Here is a 15,593-nt window from a genome sequence, read left to right as displayed (position 1 = left end):
CACAGGCTAGCTTTAGGATAGGTGGTGACAACAGTCTCCAGAGCCGTCACAGCAAGCTGGCTGCACATTGGCTGGACCTTCACGTTGTTTCGTGTGGTAACTGAACACATGGACCTGAGGCTCAGTTTCATTGTGTGTAAATAGGATCCTGATATAATATCTGAATATCTGAATCCCAATGCATGTATAGACTGAGAGGACCAAGCAGATGCCATAACACGCTGCTCAGTCTTCTCTCAGAGATCAGGCCTCAGTTTCAGTTTCCTGAGACTTGAGCAAGCAGTTTCTGGGAGGGCCATGAACAAAAGACATAGTCCTTGCAGTAGCTCCCTTTCTGCATGTAAGCTCCCATTTCTGACCGCTCAAGGTTCAGCCAGTTGTTTACTGTCTGGGACCCCTCATCAACTTAGAGCTATGTGCATGGGTCAGAGTGAAAGCCTGGGCCACCAAGCCAGCCCTGACAATCAATATGTGCTAGGCCAGCCAGCCTCCATGGCAGCTCAAGGACAAAGCCTGAGACTTGTCCAGGCCTGCCCCAAAATGGATAACTGTAACCCCCAACTAACCTTAGCCAATTAAAAGTTACTAACATGATTGCCACTGGCATAAACCAATCCTGAGTCTGTTCCTATGAAGTCTGTAGACCAAGCCCTTCTTTCTTTAAAAACCCTGCCCCATTGCTACTCAGGGTCTCTCCTGCTCTGCTGCTGCGTTACACAGATGGAGAGTCCTGAGTTAACCTGTAGTAGTAAAAAAAATGCTTTGCTTTTGCATAGGATTCGGTCTCTTGGTTTTTAGGGGACTCTGGGTACAACATAGACTACATCACTGATGAGCAATGCTCATACTCCACCCTCAGGAAAACTGTTTCCCAGTGGTGGAGCTCAGGTGGGACCATGGAGCAGAAAAGCAATGAACTTCTCTGGGCAGAAGATTTCAGAACTTGGGAGTGGACCTCTATACCCTTTCTGCCCTCTCCTTCCTTCAGTCTGGCTCTTAAGTGAAAGCTGTACTGAGTCACTGGTGGCCATGTGCATGAGTGGGAACTAACCCTGTGTTATAAACAGATGATGTTCCAGAGTTGTTGGTGACAGTCTAGCCTATTCTGAGGGCTGGGATTCTCCTTAATTAGACTTTGCTCAGTGTTAAATACACTATTAGTATTCCAATATGTGCATGCTGCTCTGTTTGGGAATGGCATGGATAGAACCTCTCCAAGACAAAGGACAAAGGGAACGCATCTGGTGGGTTCTTGTGCTCAAATAAATGTAAATAGCAAAGAGGTTTTCCCATCCTTCCAGTTCTTGGGGAATACCTCTATCCTCCCTTGGCTCCAGGTAGCAAGATATGTTTAACACTAAGTTCAACATAAGCCATAAAAAATATGTGAAGCTATCATAAGATAACAAAAATAAGCCAAAGTCTGAGATCACTGGGCATCAAAACACTTCAGGAAACACAAGGTATTGTTCTTGGAGTTGGAAAGATGGCGCAGTGGTTAAGAGTGCTTGCTGAACAATCAGAGCCAGAGTTCAAACCATAACGCCTATGTAATAAGCCAGGGATTTCACAAATGCCTCCGAGGGAATCCAGCAGCCTCTTCTGGTCCCTCCCCCCATACATGGGTGTGTTCACACACATAGTATAGCACATGCTCACACAGACACAGATACTCACACACATGAATCAATATTTTAAAAGATTCTATGTTTATGATAAATGAAATACAAATAGTAGTGTCATTAAACTACTTAACAAACATTAGGCATCTACATATTGTGCGAAAGAGATATATTGAATGCTGTAGGAAAGACCCAGTCCTTGCCTTCTGTGGGTTTATACTAATGGGAAACATGGGCAAGTCCATTGGTAGCTGGAATCACAGTAGGTGAGGATGTTCAGGTTTCTATGAGTGTACCTGAGGATGGAGAAGTCTCTCACCTCACCCTGGACATAGGGAGTGGGAGAGCTGGCCAAGGAAGAGTAGCAACTGTGGAACTGGAAGAAGTCAGGGTTGGGGGTTCAATCAGTATAACACAGGGTGAGGAGGACCGAGTAGTGCAGGACCTCAGAAGCCACGTGAGGGGTTTGAACTTGACCCAAAAGGCAGCAAGTCTGAAGCAAGAGAGGGCTATGCATGTTAGGAAGATCATTGGTCAGAGGGAGGAGAGTGGACTGGGGAATCACATCAGGGGTGAAGAAAAAGAGGTAGACGATCATGGAGATCCATGCTCCATTTACCTCTAGGAGCACCTACAGGGCCTGACTCCTGCTGTTTGTAATGTTGGGGGTGGAGCCAAAGCCTGGTCCATGCTAGGCTAGGACAGTACCAGTGAGCTAAACCCCGGTCCCTTACAGTTCTTAATGCAACGCAAGGTCATGAAGGAAGCGCAGGGACCTTCTGGAATCCTTGTGGTCAACAGAAGATTTGCTCAAGCCGAAGGTGTCACATATGCACAGATCTTTCTTCCTTGTCTTGGACCCCAGAGTTGAGTTATGAGAGGAAAGGAAGAAGACTGTGGAGTCAGTGGCACGCTGTTCTTCAAGTCAAAGCTCAAAGTTCTGAAAGGTCTTTGAGTTCCACTGTGTCCAGGGAATGGGGCTTTTGAACAACCGTCCCTCCTGCTGACAGAGGCAAGGCTCAGCTGTCCCACCCAAGGAAGGGAAGAGGTAGACTATCGTTTCAGCCAACTGTCCTCATCTCCTCTTTAAAAAATGTTGTTTTTCTTTGGATGGGACCTTGGAAATAAAATCAACTACAGTGGAAATTCTGTGTCCTTGAGTCGACAGTAGCACAGTCTTAACTAATGAGACCAGCAAGTGAAGCAACATAGAGCTGACTCTGTGCCGGACCCTGCTGTGATCCGCTGAGGCAGTTCTCCTAATTCTCACAAGAACTCTACACTGTATGCTGTCATCATCAGGATTGTCTCCACTGATATGAGGATAATGGTGCCAATGAGAAAAATATAAGCTCGGCTGTCACATGACCAGCCTGAGCTCACACTGCTGGTGAGCGGTGAAGCTGGATTGAGAAGCTCAGGAGTTTCGTTTTGTAGCATGTTCTTGACAAACACATCATCCCTATACGCCTGGGTCTGTGACCTCAGCTACCACATCATCTAGATGACAAGGACAGGTTGGTGTGTGTGTGTGTGTGTGTGTGTGTGTGTGTGTGTGTGTGTAAAAGGAGAGTTCTTAAAAGCTCCCTGCTTACTAAGTATTAGCTAAGGCATAACTCACAGGTTTATAACAGCCGGTGAGGTCAGCGCCATGTTGCCATTCCCCTTTATAAGTGACAGAACAGAACCATAATTGTCTAATGCAGAGCTGGGATTTCAGCCTTAGCACTGGAATCTATGTACTCAGATGCTACATGATGTCACTTTGTTAAGTGGTAAACAACATTATGTATGTGATGCGTGTGTGTGTGTGTGTGTGTGTGTGTGTGTGTGTGTTTACATACATGATGTGTACTCTAGCAGGCGCACACATACTGTGTCTAAGCAGTGTCAGAGGACAACTTGCAGACGCAGGCCAGTTCTCTCCTTCCACCTGTGGATTCTGGGAGTCAAACAGGTTATCAACCTTGGTGGCAAGTACTTGGGCCCCCTGAGCCACGCAGCAGCTCTCTTCATGCTACTTTTTTTCCTACCAACATCAGTGGACAACAATGGTCTGGGCCACGCCACCCATGGAGAGAAGCAAGTGGGTCCTTACCGCTGCCATTCCCTCTACCGCCTTCTGCTTGTCCACCTGTAAGATGCCATTCTTCGCTGTGCGAGACACTCGCAGCTCATGCCATTGGCCGAGGGTGAGGGCATCCTCACTCCTGTCAAAGAAAGACGTAGGTGTTAACGTTCTACGTCCACTTGACTGTGTGAAGAAACCCAGCTGACAGGTACAGAATTTTGCGGGGGTGTCTCTGTGAGGGATGTCTGAGAGCCAAGCCTTTGAATCAATGAACTGAGCAAAGAAGACAGCCTTCACCTGTGCACTTGGACGTTATCTGATCTGCTGTGGGTTCGAAGAGAATGAAAAGACAGGAGAAGTGTGGGCTTTCCTCCCGTTGCTAGAGTTTGGGCATCCCTCTTGTCCTGCTCTTGGACAGTAGCGCTACTCCTGGTTCTGGAGACATGGCTCAGAACTTGGCACCAGTGTTCTGGCTCTTGGCCCTTTGGACTCACACTGGGACTTGTGCCATGGACTCACCTGTAGCCTTGGGCAGAACTACACCATAGACTTTTCTTGGCTTCCAGCCTCCCTGAAGAAAACTGTGGAATGCTTCGGTACCCATAATCCTAAGAGATAGTCTCACGAGACAAATGTCCTCCTACACCTCTATCTGTACCCCTACTGACTCTGTTTTTATGGAGACTCCTAACCAATATAGATGGAAACCGAACATGAGTCGGCATGTCACTGGTGTGCATCACCCATTCCATCAGTACAGCCGTGATGAAATGCATGCCACCGTAGGCACCCACCTGTATTCGTTACTTTTCAGGTGGCTGTGCTCAAATACCCAACAAGAAGCAACTTAACAGAGAGGGAGGGGTTATTCTGGCTTGCAGCTACAGAAAAGATACCAAGTCCTAGTGGAGACGGCGTAGATAATCTGACTCCCCTCGTGAACGACTGTGATGTGGCAGAGTAAGCCGGGTCAAGCTTCTCCCCCACAAGCTGTTTTTGATCATGGTGTTTTGTCACAGTGATAGAGAGCAACTAGGCCACCCAGCAAGCATGTGTACCAGCTGATCCATCTTGCAAGCCCCCTGCTTGCTTTTTTTTTTTTTTTTTTTTGGTTTTTTTGAGACAGGGTTTCTCTGTGTAGCTTTGCGCTTTCTGGAGTCACTTGGTAGCCAGGCTGCCTCGAACTCACAGAGATCCACCTGGCTCTGCCTCCCGATGCGGATTAGGCGTGCGCCACCAACGCCCGGCCCTGCTTGGCTTTTAAGACAAGGTCTTGCCGGGCGGTGGCGGCGGCAGCGCACGCCTTTAATCCCAGCACTCAGGCGGCAGAGGCAGGCGGATCTTTGTGAGTTCGAGGCCAGCCTGGTCTACAGTGCGAGGTCCAGGAAAGGCGCAAAGCTACACAGAGAAACCCTGTCTCGAAAAAACAAACAAACAAAAAAGACAAGGTCTCACTATGTAATCTGACTTGCCTGGAACTTGGCTGTGTACACCAGGCTGCCCTCGTACTCAAAGAGTTCTGCCTGCCTCTGCCTCTTGTGTGCTAGGATTACAGATGTGCACCATCATACCTGGCTCATTTTGAAATTTTTCATAATAGAATATTGGGGGAAAATGCTCTGGTTTGAAAATGCCCTCAAAGATCACGTGTTAAAAGCTTAAAGCTCAGTGCCCCACTGAGAGTTGTGAACTTTGGGAGAAGACCAAAAAATGGTCTTTGCCTCATGAGTCGATTGACGTCATGATCACTTGGGCTTTTTCATAAAAGTCTAGGTTTCAGTCCCTTCCTCCCTGCACACTCATGCAGATGTGTTCTCATATTCATCTGTCTTCTCCCTTGGGTTGACACAAGAAGGCCCTTGTCAGGCTGCACGTTATTTGACCTTGGATTTCCTAGGCTCAATAAAATTTCTGCTCTTCACAAATTCTTCCTGTTTCCCACAGTCTGTTAGAGCGGCCCACAGAGAATGAGGACATGGGCAAACGGAGTCTGTGTTCACTGGTGCTCTGAATGGGATTCGGGTGACCTTAAAAGTTCAGTTACTAAGTCAATGTGGGAGCACTTGATGCTGAAATGTCACTTGCAGGGGTTCCACACATTACTTTTTAGAGTGAGGTGTGCAGAAAGAATGTAATTATTGCATTTCTATTTCTAACAATGTCTAGCTCTTGGCCTTCACTGAAACTCCCAATTACTTTTCGGGCTGGTATCATCTTTAGAAAACTACGAAGAATACCAATGGCATGATTATTAAAGGGTCAGCACCCCCTAATTTGATTCCTTTGCTCAGGCAAATGCTTTTGTGATTTGTCCTTAGCAATTAGAATTTAATCACCTTGGCTAAATCAATATGCAATAAAGAAACAAGCAGGCCTTTTTAAGTGGTCTATTTCCATAATGACTAACAGCACACTTGTCATGGTCCTGTCCTGCAGAGGTCACTGCCTGTCAATCCGATACCGTCTTCTGCACAGTTATATTGATCACAGTCATCGAGAGCTCATTCCAATTGTCTTGATGTTTGAATCAAGCTCATAATGATTTTGACCACAATACCCTTTTCCTAAAATTAAAATGACTGGGCCAATTCCATAATTTCCTACGCTTCAGACTTTCACCAAATTTTCTTAATTAAGTGGCGATTCTTTGAAACAGTTTTCAAAATAAATAACTTCCCAAGAGGCATGTGAGATAGTAATAGTGATCCCTGCTGTCAGCTGGGATAACCTTGCATGGGACATGACCCTGCATGGAACAGAGGTGGGATGGGAGGTCAATGGTAGTTTAATCTCTGGTGAATCTTGTCTTGTTTTCACTCAGGATCCAAGAATTTTTTTTCTCTAATTGCTTTCCCTGACAGGTAGGAAGAGGATAACTCATAGAGTAAAAAAGCTAAAATGCCTCTTATTAAAAATGGGCATAGACATTTGAAAAAGAAATGTTGGACACCCTAGGCTCTAGCTGCCAGTGACCCCAATCTGGGATCCTCCCTCTATTGCAAAGGGGCAGGTGGGAGGGGCCAGTGTTCAGAAAAAGTGTGAGGCATACCTGTGCCTCCAGATCTTAAGGTTACTCTTTATCCTGAAGGGGTGATTCAAAGTGCAAGGTGATTATCAAGGTGTTGTCCTCTCTAAACTTGACATATAGTTCTAAGTGAATTGCTTATGCTGTTTTGCATAATCATATGTAAATTGAATCAATTAAATACCCACAAAAGTTGTCTTGAGATATAGAATGTTTTACATAACTAGAGGGAAAAAAATATTTGTCCCTTCCCCAGGGTGGGAGGTGTCACCTGATGTAGAAACTCAGCCACAAGGACAAAAAAAAAAATTCCTTTGACTAACAGTTGAATCTTAATAGAGACAGCATTTCCCATCAGCCATAAAAAAATAGTCATCAGTTTAGGGAAATGAGTGGTGTTAACATCTCCCCCACAAATGCCTTCTGAAAATGCCAGGCTAGCAAAATGAACAACCACTGAGTACAGCCACAATTTCCTTGGAAGTAACAACAGACTGAAAAGCCTGTGGTGAGGTTTAAGCAAAGTCCCAGGCACTTTCAAAAAAAGAATTAGACAAGCATAGCAATGGGTGACCTCTGTATTAGATTAGGGGCCCTTGCGCTTGAAGGTTAAAAGTACTCCAAGAGAAGCAAAGTAAGAGGCCATGCTGTCAGTGACATCTCAATATTTATGTTTACACCCATAGACCTGGGCTGCTCTCAACATGGGTCAGATAAACTTTGTTCCGCAGTGTGCAGTAAGTAGCCAATGGAAAGATGCACATCAGAAAGATAGCTTAGACAGGACAACTAGATCATTCCCATTGCCACCCCTACCCATCCACCCCTGCCACCAAGGGATCAGCAAAGAAGAGGAGGCAGAAAGAATGCAGGAGTCAGAGGATGGGGAAGAGCGCCATGGCATGCTGTCTTCTGGACTTTGTGTGGCCAGGGCCAGTGTCAACTCACAGAAGCTCTAGTTACCTGTGCAAGATCAAGCCAGCAAAACACTGGTGATCTCCAGCTCCCAAGTCTTATCAAGGAGTTATTGGCAGTTGGCAGTTGCTGGGAGAAGGAGAGTCATTCTTTTTGTGGGGTGAGGCCACCGGTACGATTCCCAGGGCCCCGTAGATGGCCCAGCACCCACAAACATATAGGTAACACTAAATGGATTTAGTGAGTTATTAAGAAAAAAAAAGGATATGAAGTTGGGAAGGAAATGTGTTGGGAAGAACTGAAGGTGTAAACAGGAGAATAGATATGATTATATTTCACTGCATATATGCATAGAATTCTAAAGAATAAAGAAAATAACTTCATATTTTAAAAATAAAACACAAATTATTATTTTTTAAGTAAGGAGACATAAACAAGAAAAATTCACATCTACCAAACAAGGTAGGGCTCCAAGGGACTCCAAAGGCCATGGAACCACTCTAGAGGAACAAGGGCTCTTTGAAGGTATTTAATAGTTCAGACTAGATAGCAAGATGAAAGTTTTGGCTGCTCCCACCAATTTGGCAAGGATGATTTTTTTTTTTTTTTTTTTTTTTTGGATCAACTGCTTTAAGAGTCCACTGCTACTGAAACCTCATCCTATGTCCTACCCCAACATTTATGGAGGGGTCACCATCAGTCTCCTTCCTGGGAAATGAGCATGTAAGACAATCGCCAAGTTGTGAGTTACCACCAGGGAAATAGTTCAAGAGGAAAGTTGTAATTTGATCTTTCGTAAGTATACATATGTGTATGTATATATGCCTATGTGGTGCCTTGTGTGTGTGTGTGTGTGTGTGTGTGTGTGTGTGTGTGTGTGTGTGTGTGTATGCCCCTGCATGTGTATATTGAGGCCAGAGGTTGACATCAGGTGTGCTTCTCAAGCACTATTCACCTTGATTTTAGGAGACAGGGTTTCTCACTGAACCTGGAGCTCACTAATTAGGCTAGAATGGTTGGTCAGTAAGTTCTGAGGATCCGCCTGTTTGCCCCCAAGTGTTGAACTTTCAGATGTGTGCTGCTGCTCTTGGCTATGACATGGACACTGGGGATCTGACCTCAGGTCCCTACTCCAGTGCAGGAGGCCCTTTAGTGACTGAATCATTCCTCACCAGCCCCTATTAGTATCTTTTGCATAGTCAACATTTATTTGTGGAGTGCCCAACATACGCTGCTCTGTATGAGGTGAGGATAGTTCCCTGAGTGGCTGGCTACTGATGCTACTGCATGTCCTCAGGGGAAAATGGAGGCAGGTTGCTCTCATAGGAAGCAAGCCTATTTTTCATAATCTGAGGCTGGAAATTAATACCTGTTTGATGATATTTAGTGAACGAAGGGAAGGAGGGAGGGAAGGAGGAAGGGAGAGGGAAGAGGAGGAGAGTAAGTACATGATCTAAGGGTGGCTCGGCATAGTTCAGAAGCAGGGCAGGCGTCCATGGGTGCTGGCCGAGAGAAAACAGGAAGAGGGTGGTGGGTAGCAATTTAGTGTGTCATAGTGGTGGCTGTGGCTTTGGAAGGAGGATGTTGCACAAGGCTTTGGCCCTCACCTGAGAATTCCAGTCCCAGAACCGCAGTCGAAGCGGAATTCCACGTGGCCCTCAGCCATATTGATGGACAGGAAGTCCTTACTGCCCGTGTCATAGCTGTACAGAAGGACACCATCCGCGGAGTCTGGCCGAAAAGTGATCTCGAACTCCGTGAAAGAAAGGTAGTGCTGGGGCTCCAGGGGCCAGGGTGTGGCAGCGTAGGACCTCAGCGACTCTCTGAACTGAGGGATGGTCAGGGCGAATGCTGAAGAGACAAGCACAGTGCTCAGAGATCCCGGTGTGGCGTGAGACCAGCTAGTGGCTTGCATGGAGCTGCGCTGCTTGCCTTCTGGGCAGGGACTTACCTACATCTCCTAGCTGCCCTGAGGGTAGTGGGTAGCCTGGCTGAGTTCTGTGAGGGGAGTGTGGGTGGAATATCATATGGTACCTCCAGCCTGTCCCTAAAACTTTCTTCCTTCCCCTGGTGCTCATCTCTTTTCCTGCCATGACGGCTAGATAAGCGGTTCTGAGGGGTGGAGACTTTGCTCCCGTATGACTTCATGGAGCAGAACAACCTCCAAAACTACTGACCGGAGGTGACGTAGCAGGTGAGCAAGAATCAGCCCCTCTTACGTGAGGTTCAAGAAACCCCAGATGTCCCTGGCCAGCCCTGGCTCACTTACACCCTTCCACAGACACAGTGAAAATATTTTCCCCTGTGTGGTGTCTTAGTTTCAATCCTGAATCATTCGTAGGTAAATATGGGTACTTTTGTAATCTTACTTCCAATTTTATTCTCTTTTGTCTTTAATTTTTGATTTCTGGAAAAATTAAAGCGGGTTCAAGCCTTCATGGACCCCCCCCCCCAAAAAAAAATCTTTAAAACTTTCAGTTATTATTTCTGAGTGTTTGTATGTACATATTGTGTATGGTTGTACACTACATGTAGATATACATACATGTCTGCCTACATGTGTGTATTTACATGATACAGGATAGAAAGAAAGGATAAATCATTAGATCAGAGGAAAGAAATAAAATGAAGAACACATTTGTCTTATCGCGCTATTTATTTCTGCGTATATTTTGCCAATATTTTCTTGGAAACTGTTGGATATTATAAAGAACATGAGGTTTTAGGACACTTAAGTCAGTCTTCTAAAACCACACGGATGCAGGCTTTCCAAGGATGGAGGAGCCAGCTCATGCTTAACTTATTAAAAGGAACATGTCTGTGGCTGGTTGAAAGCTTTGGCTCTCTGACACTCTCCCACCCCTCCCAGCAAAGCAACCTGGATCCCTTAAGAACATGCAGGACTTTGCTAAATGGGCAAGACGGAGAGCTGCATCCACATGCATCCCCACACAGCCCAGGGCCCACGGTCTCACCGTCTTCACAGTGCCGACCTCTGAACCCCAGGGGACAGAGGCAGATGTAGGAGTCAGCTTTGGTGGCTGCACAGGTTCCTCCGTTGATGCAGGAGGCCTCGTCACAGATTCCACTGCTGCATTCCCCTAAACAGAGTGCGGGCCACAAAGCCAGGTCACCAGGTGCTGATCCCAGCACCCATGGAGGCCCCCCCCCGCCCCCGGTCTGCTGTCCACCCTTGCATAACTGACCAGCTCTCAGCAGAGGGGAACCCGCTCTTCCTCACTTTTTCACATGTTGGTTCATCCCCCGGAAGAGCTAGAGACTTTTTCAAACATGAGGGACACAATAAATCAAAGGACACATTTTATAACCACTGAGGGGGATGATGGAACTGTTCCTGCTTTTAATCCATCTCTCTGCTGTTCCCGAAAGTGGCATGAACAGCTACTCCCCCATCCCCCGAGTGTTTATGTTAAAAGTGTCCTCATTGTGTGATCCCAATTAGCTTAAGTGCCGCTGCCTCACTGGTTCAAAGCTCAGCCACACGAGGCAAGCGTGGAAACAGCAGAACTCCATCACTGAGCTTCTCTTCTGGGGCAGGACGAGGGGAGGTGCCACGGTGCTTTGGCACATGCTTTGGAAGCCTGGTTTTCTTTCTAGTTAGTTTCAAGAGGGTCAGGAAAGTACAGCATAGTGAAAAGCACTTCAGACTTATCTTCATGTCACAGGGTGTGAGTGTGTGTGTGTGTGTGTGTGTAAGAGAGAGAGAATGTGAGAGTGCATATGTGTATATATATGTGTGTACATGTGTATATGAGTGTATGTGTATATATATGTGTGTATATGTGTGTGAGTGTATGTGTATATATGTGTGTGAGTGTATGTGTACATATATGTGTGTGAGTGTATGTGTGTGTGTGTATATATATATATATATATATGTGAGGAGAGCATGTATGTATGTGTGTAAGTGTGTATGAGAGTGTGTAAGAGAGTGTATTTATGTTTGTGCGTGAGAGAGAGGTTGTGTGTTTGACAGTGAGAATGTGTATGTGTGATGAGAGTGTGTGTTTATGTGTGATAGTGTGTATTTGTGTGTGAGTGTGTGTATGTGTGTTAGAGACTGTGATTCTGTGTTTTTAAAGAGTGTGAGTGAGAGTATGTGTATATGTATATGTGTGTGAGAGTGTGTGTGTATGTATATATGTGTGTGAGAGTGTGTGTGTGTGAATGTATGTATGTGAAAGTAATATGAGTATGTGTGTATATATGTGTATGAGAGAGAGCATGGGTGTGTTTATGTATGTGTGAGAAAGCATGTGTGTGTATACATGTGTATGAGAGTATATATGGGTGTGTGTATAAGAGTGAGAGAGTGTGTATTATAGAATGTGAGAAAGTATGTATGTGAAAAAATGTGTGAGAGACAGAGTATGTGTGAGTGTGTATTTGTGTGTGATAATGTGTTTATGGGTGTGTGAGAGAGAATGTGTGTATGTATGTATGTATGTGTATATATATATATATATATTTGTGTGAGAGAATATGTGTGTGTGAGTTTGTGTCTATGTGTGAGTGTGAGAGACAGTATATATTTGTGTGTCTGTGTAAGAGAGAGAGAGAGAGAACATTATGTATGTATGTATGTATTTTTGTATGTATGTGTCTTTTTATAAAACAAGCAGAGTATTCTGGAAGAACTACCTTGACATTTGCATATACATCATCTACCTGATGTGGAAATTCACTAACTTGCTCTGGCTGCCTTTCTTCTGCGTGCCTCATCACAGTCTCTCTGGAAACACTAGGTGAGTACAAAGCTTTTTCCAGGAAGAGTCCAAAGGGCTGGAATATAAAGAGTCCAGCCACGCTGTTTGCCAGCCTTCTGCCACACTTGTCTGATTTGGTAGCCAACTCCCGAGAGATGACAGCCCTCCTTGATCTGGCTGTGTCACCCCAGCAGGGCCAGTCCCATCCTTGCCTGAGCAGTCATCCACATTCCCTGACCATAAGGACTCCCCAGGAGGAGGTGGGCAGGGCTGTGTGCTCAGATTTCACATGGGACCAGAAGACCAAGCTCAGGAGGCTAAACCACTTAAAAGGCCCTGGCTGGTGGTACCCAGAGGGTGGGTCTCTAAGAATCCCAGTCCCTAGTCACTGGGTCAAGTAAACTGACCACCATCTCCTTTTAGTCTGAGCACATGACCCCAGCCAGTCTCCAGAGACAGCTTTGGTCTAACACCCAGACTCTCACGGGGCTGAGGGCCCAATAGTTCTGCTGGTTTCGGATGAGGAGTAAAGTCTGTGGGTTATTTCAGATTCCCGGGGAAGAAAGTAATATTCAAATCTTTCTGCAATGTAACTTTTTTAAGAGGAGGGAATGAAGTGGGGTGTGAAGGCCAGCTGGGCGCTTCCTTGAGGAGTTCCATGAGACTGCTTTGTTAATGGCATTCAAGGTCTCTGATGAGGGGCAGGGAGGGAGAGAGGAAGAAATGCCATGGGGAAGAGGAATGGGGACAGAGAAGATGACAGTGTCACCAACAGATTGTGAAGAATCAGGAGGAGGAGAAGAAGGGTTTCGTTGTGGAGGTTGGGCATGGGGGGTGTGGAGCAGCCAGCTCACTCTCAAAGAGAGAAGTGAAAGATTGTGAGAAGAAGAGAAGAGGAGAGGAGGGGACCCCTCTGGCACCACTTAAAGACACTGTGGACATGTCATTGCTGGAGTCGGTCCTCGAGAGACAGCTTCCCGAGTTCCTGAAGCCGTTAATGGTAGACCTATGCCTAGGATGGTAGAAGACATGAACTGAAAGTGGGAGTCCAGGAGTACCCTAAATACCCTGGTTATTATGAACAAGGAGCTACTGGTAAGATAATATGGTGTTATAGACAGAACTCTGTCTCCTAAACACACAGACTGAAGACCTGACTCTCAAAAGGACTGTGTTTGAAAATAAGACCTCTAATATGTGTAAGATCATATGAGTGGGGTACTAATCTGGTCTCATCGATGTCCTTAGGAGAGAGAATCTGGACACTTGAGACACAAGGGGTGTGCACACAGAGGAAAGACCTACCACATGTGGAAGAGGTGAGAAGCTAATTGGCCATGTATAAGCCAAGGAGGAAGGCCTAGGAGAAACCAAACCCCCATGTACCTAGACCTTGACCTCACAGCTCTTTCAACCATTAGGAACAGATTTCTGTTTATCCCATATAGTCTGTGGATGGTGTTACACTGTTACATATCTAGCAGACCAGGCAGTCCCTGAAGGAAATGGGCCACCCTGCTGCTGTCCAAGGTTGAACAGGTGTTCTTGGCACTATAAAGCGATCCCTGCTCCGCTGCCGCTCTGGAAAGCACCTCACTCTGCAAGCCCCCATTATTCATCTATATAGTGGCTGTAATAATATTTTCTCCCCTCTAAAATTAGGGTGCATGAGAGGGTAGACAAGAAAGTATTGGAAACTATGGCCAAGAATTAGGTTTTTCTGGGTCTGGAGCAATGACTTAGGGGCTAGGATCACTTGCTGTTCTTGCAGAAGACTCAGGTTCCGTTCCCACTATCCAAATGGTGGCTCACAACTTCATGTAACTTCAGTTTCAGGGGATCCTCGCCCTCTTCTGGCTTCAGCGGGCACCAGGCACACAAGTAGCTCATGCATCCACGGATGCATCAGGGCAAAAGGTCAAAGTGCATGACCAATGAGCTCAGCTAAGTTAGAGGGTCACAAGGCACAGCAAGGTTGGTCTACGAATGGATATGTTCATAGAGCACAGGCTTGGGCTCATCACTCCTCAAGTCTTGAGTGAACCAGTTGTCCCACGGCTCATCCCGACCAGAAATGAAGCCCCTAGGTCCAGGCTAGCCCCTGGGCACTCACCTACATCAGCCCCATTGAGGGCTTTTCCCAGTGGCCAGGGTCTCATGTCAATCCTTTTGCCGTTGACAGCGAGTGACTGCACGCAGCCTTGGAAACCACGGTTTGTCCCTGTTGCTCTCACCAGCCAGTAAGCGCTGGGAGCGCCACCGAGGTACAGAGGTGTCCGGAAGGTAATTTTACTGTACTGGCCCTTTAAGAAAAATGAAAACTTTATCTCATTTTAAAAATAGAAAGAAAAAGAAAAACCAGAACACAAAAGATTGCGTTGAGGGGGGACGGCTAAGATGTAGGTTAAAACCTTAGGGATTCCTTTATCTGGGTTTGTCTTTAGGACATGGCCCTGTTAGGTAATGAAACCCACAGTTATTGACTACCATAGTCAACTCACTGACTCCTTGGAGGGCTGTGCTACCAGAAGCAGTGGTTTTGGAATGGCTGCAAAAGAAGGAAGGAGGTCAGATCCAAGCCAGTCTAGCCGACTCTGAAGCAGGCTGGCATCCAAAACCAACAGCACACTTTCCAGTCCTCACACCAATCTACTGTGTTTCTTGGGTGGGTCACGCTATTCTGTGCATCCGAAGGTGGCATGGTGTGTGGGAGAACATCTGCCTGAACATCTGCCCTTTCAGGATCCCAGCCACCATCACACTAAGTAGCATAAGAACCGTTGTTGGAAAATAACCAACAAGTTGTGTTACAAAATATCTTGAAATTTGCTTGTGGACATGATTCCTTTTTTTTTTCTTTTTCTTTTGAATTTTTAAGTGTTACCTTGAGTCAGGGAAACAATGTAATCCGGGGCCAAACCAACAGTCTGAATTGTAAGTTTGGAGGTTACAGAGTACAGGGCTGAACGTGAGGCGGGAGAAAGTTAAGACACTCTTGGTCATTCTGTTTTTAGTATAAAATATCTCATTCATCTAGATTAAACGATGAACATGGGAGCTGGGGAAAGTGCAGCCTTAGAACTTAAAAAACGTCCCAAATCAGTCCGTGACTATAATGTGTACCCTTAAAGCGGTCACTTCCAGCAAGTGGGAATCTAATCACTGCTGAATCTTTCCGAATGAACAAGTAAGAAATGTGTGTAAATTAGGAGACTGTGCCACTCAGTACTCAG

General features: G+C 46.0%; 1 protein-coding gene across 3 annotated transcripts in view; it reads right to left on the bottom strand.

Annotated features, from left to right (window-relative positions):
- The window catches only part of Egflam (EGF like, fibronectin type III and laminin G domains), a 181,296-nt gene that overhangs the window by 26,739 nt on the left and 138,964 nt on the right, over positions 1-15,593 (bottom strand). For all 3 annotated transcript variants that reach the window (XM_037209404.1, XM_037209405.1, XM_028875601.1), the window contains 4 exons: positions 14,474-14,663; positions 10,609-10,734; positions 9,241-9,484; positions 3,721-3,832 (listed from right to left, as the gene is read on the bottom strand). In XM_037209404.1, coding sequence (XP_037065299.1) covers positions 3,721-3,832; positions 9,241-9,484; positions 10,609-10,734; positions 14,474-14,663 — 672 coding nt within the window. The remainder of the gene's footprint in view (positions 1-3,720; positions 3,833-9,240; positions 9,485-10,608; positions 10,735-14,473; positions 14,664-15,593) is intronic.

Source organism: Peromyscus leucopus, chromosome 11 (genome assembly GCF_004664715.2).
Source record: "Peromyscus leucopus breed LL Stock chromosome 11, UCI_PerLeu_2.1, whole genome shotgun sequence".
NCBI lineage: Eukaryota > Metazoa > Chordata > Mammalia > Rodentia > Cricetidae > Peromyscus > Peromyscus leucopus.
The sequence above is the reverse complement of the archived record's forward strand: the minus strand, read 5'-3'. Positions and strand labels throughout refer to the sequence as shown.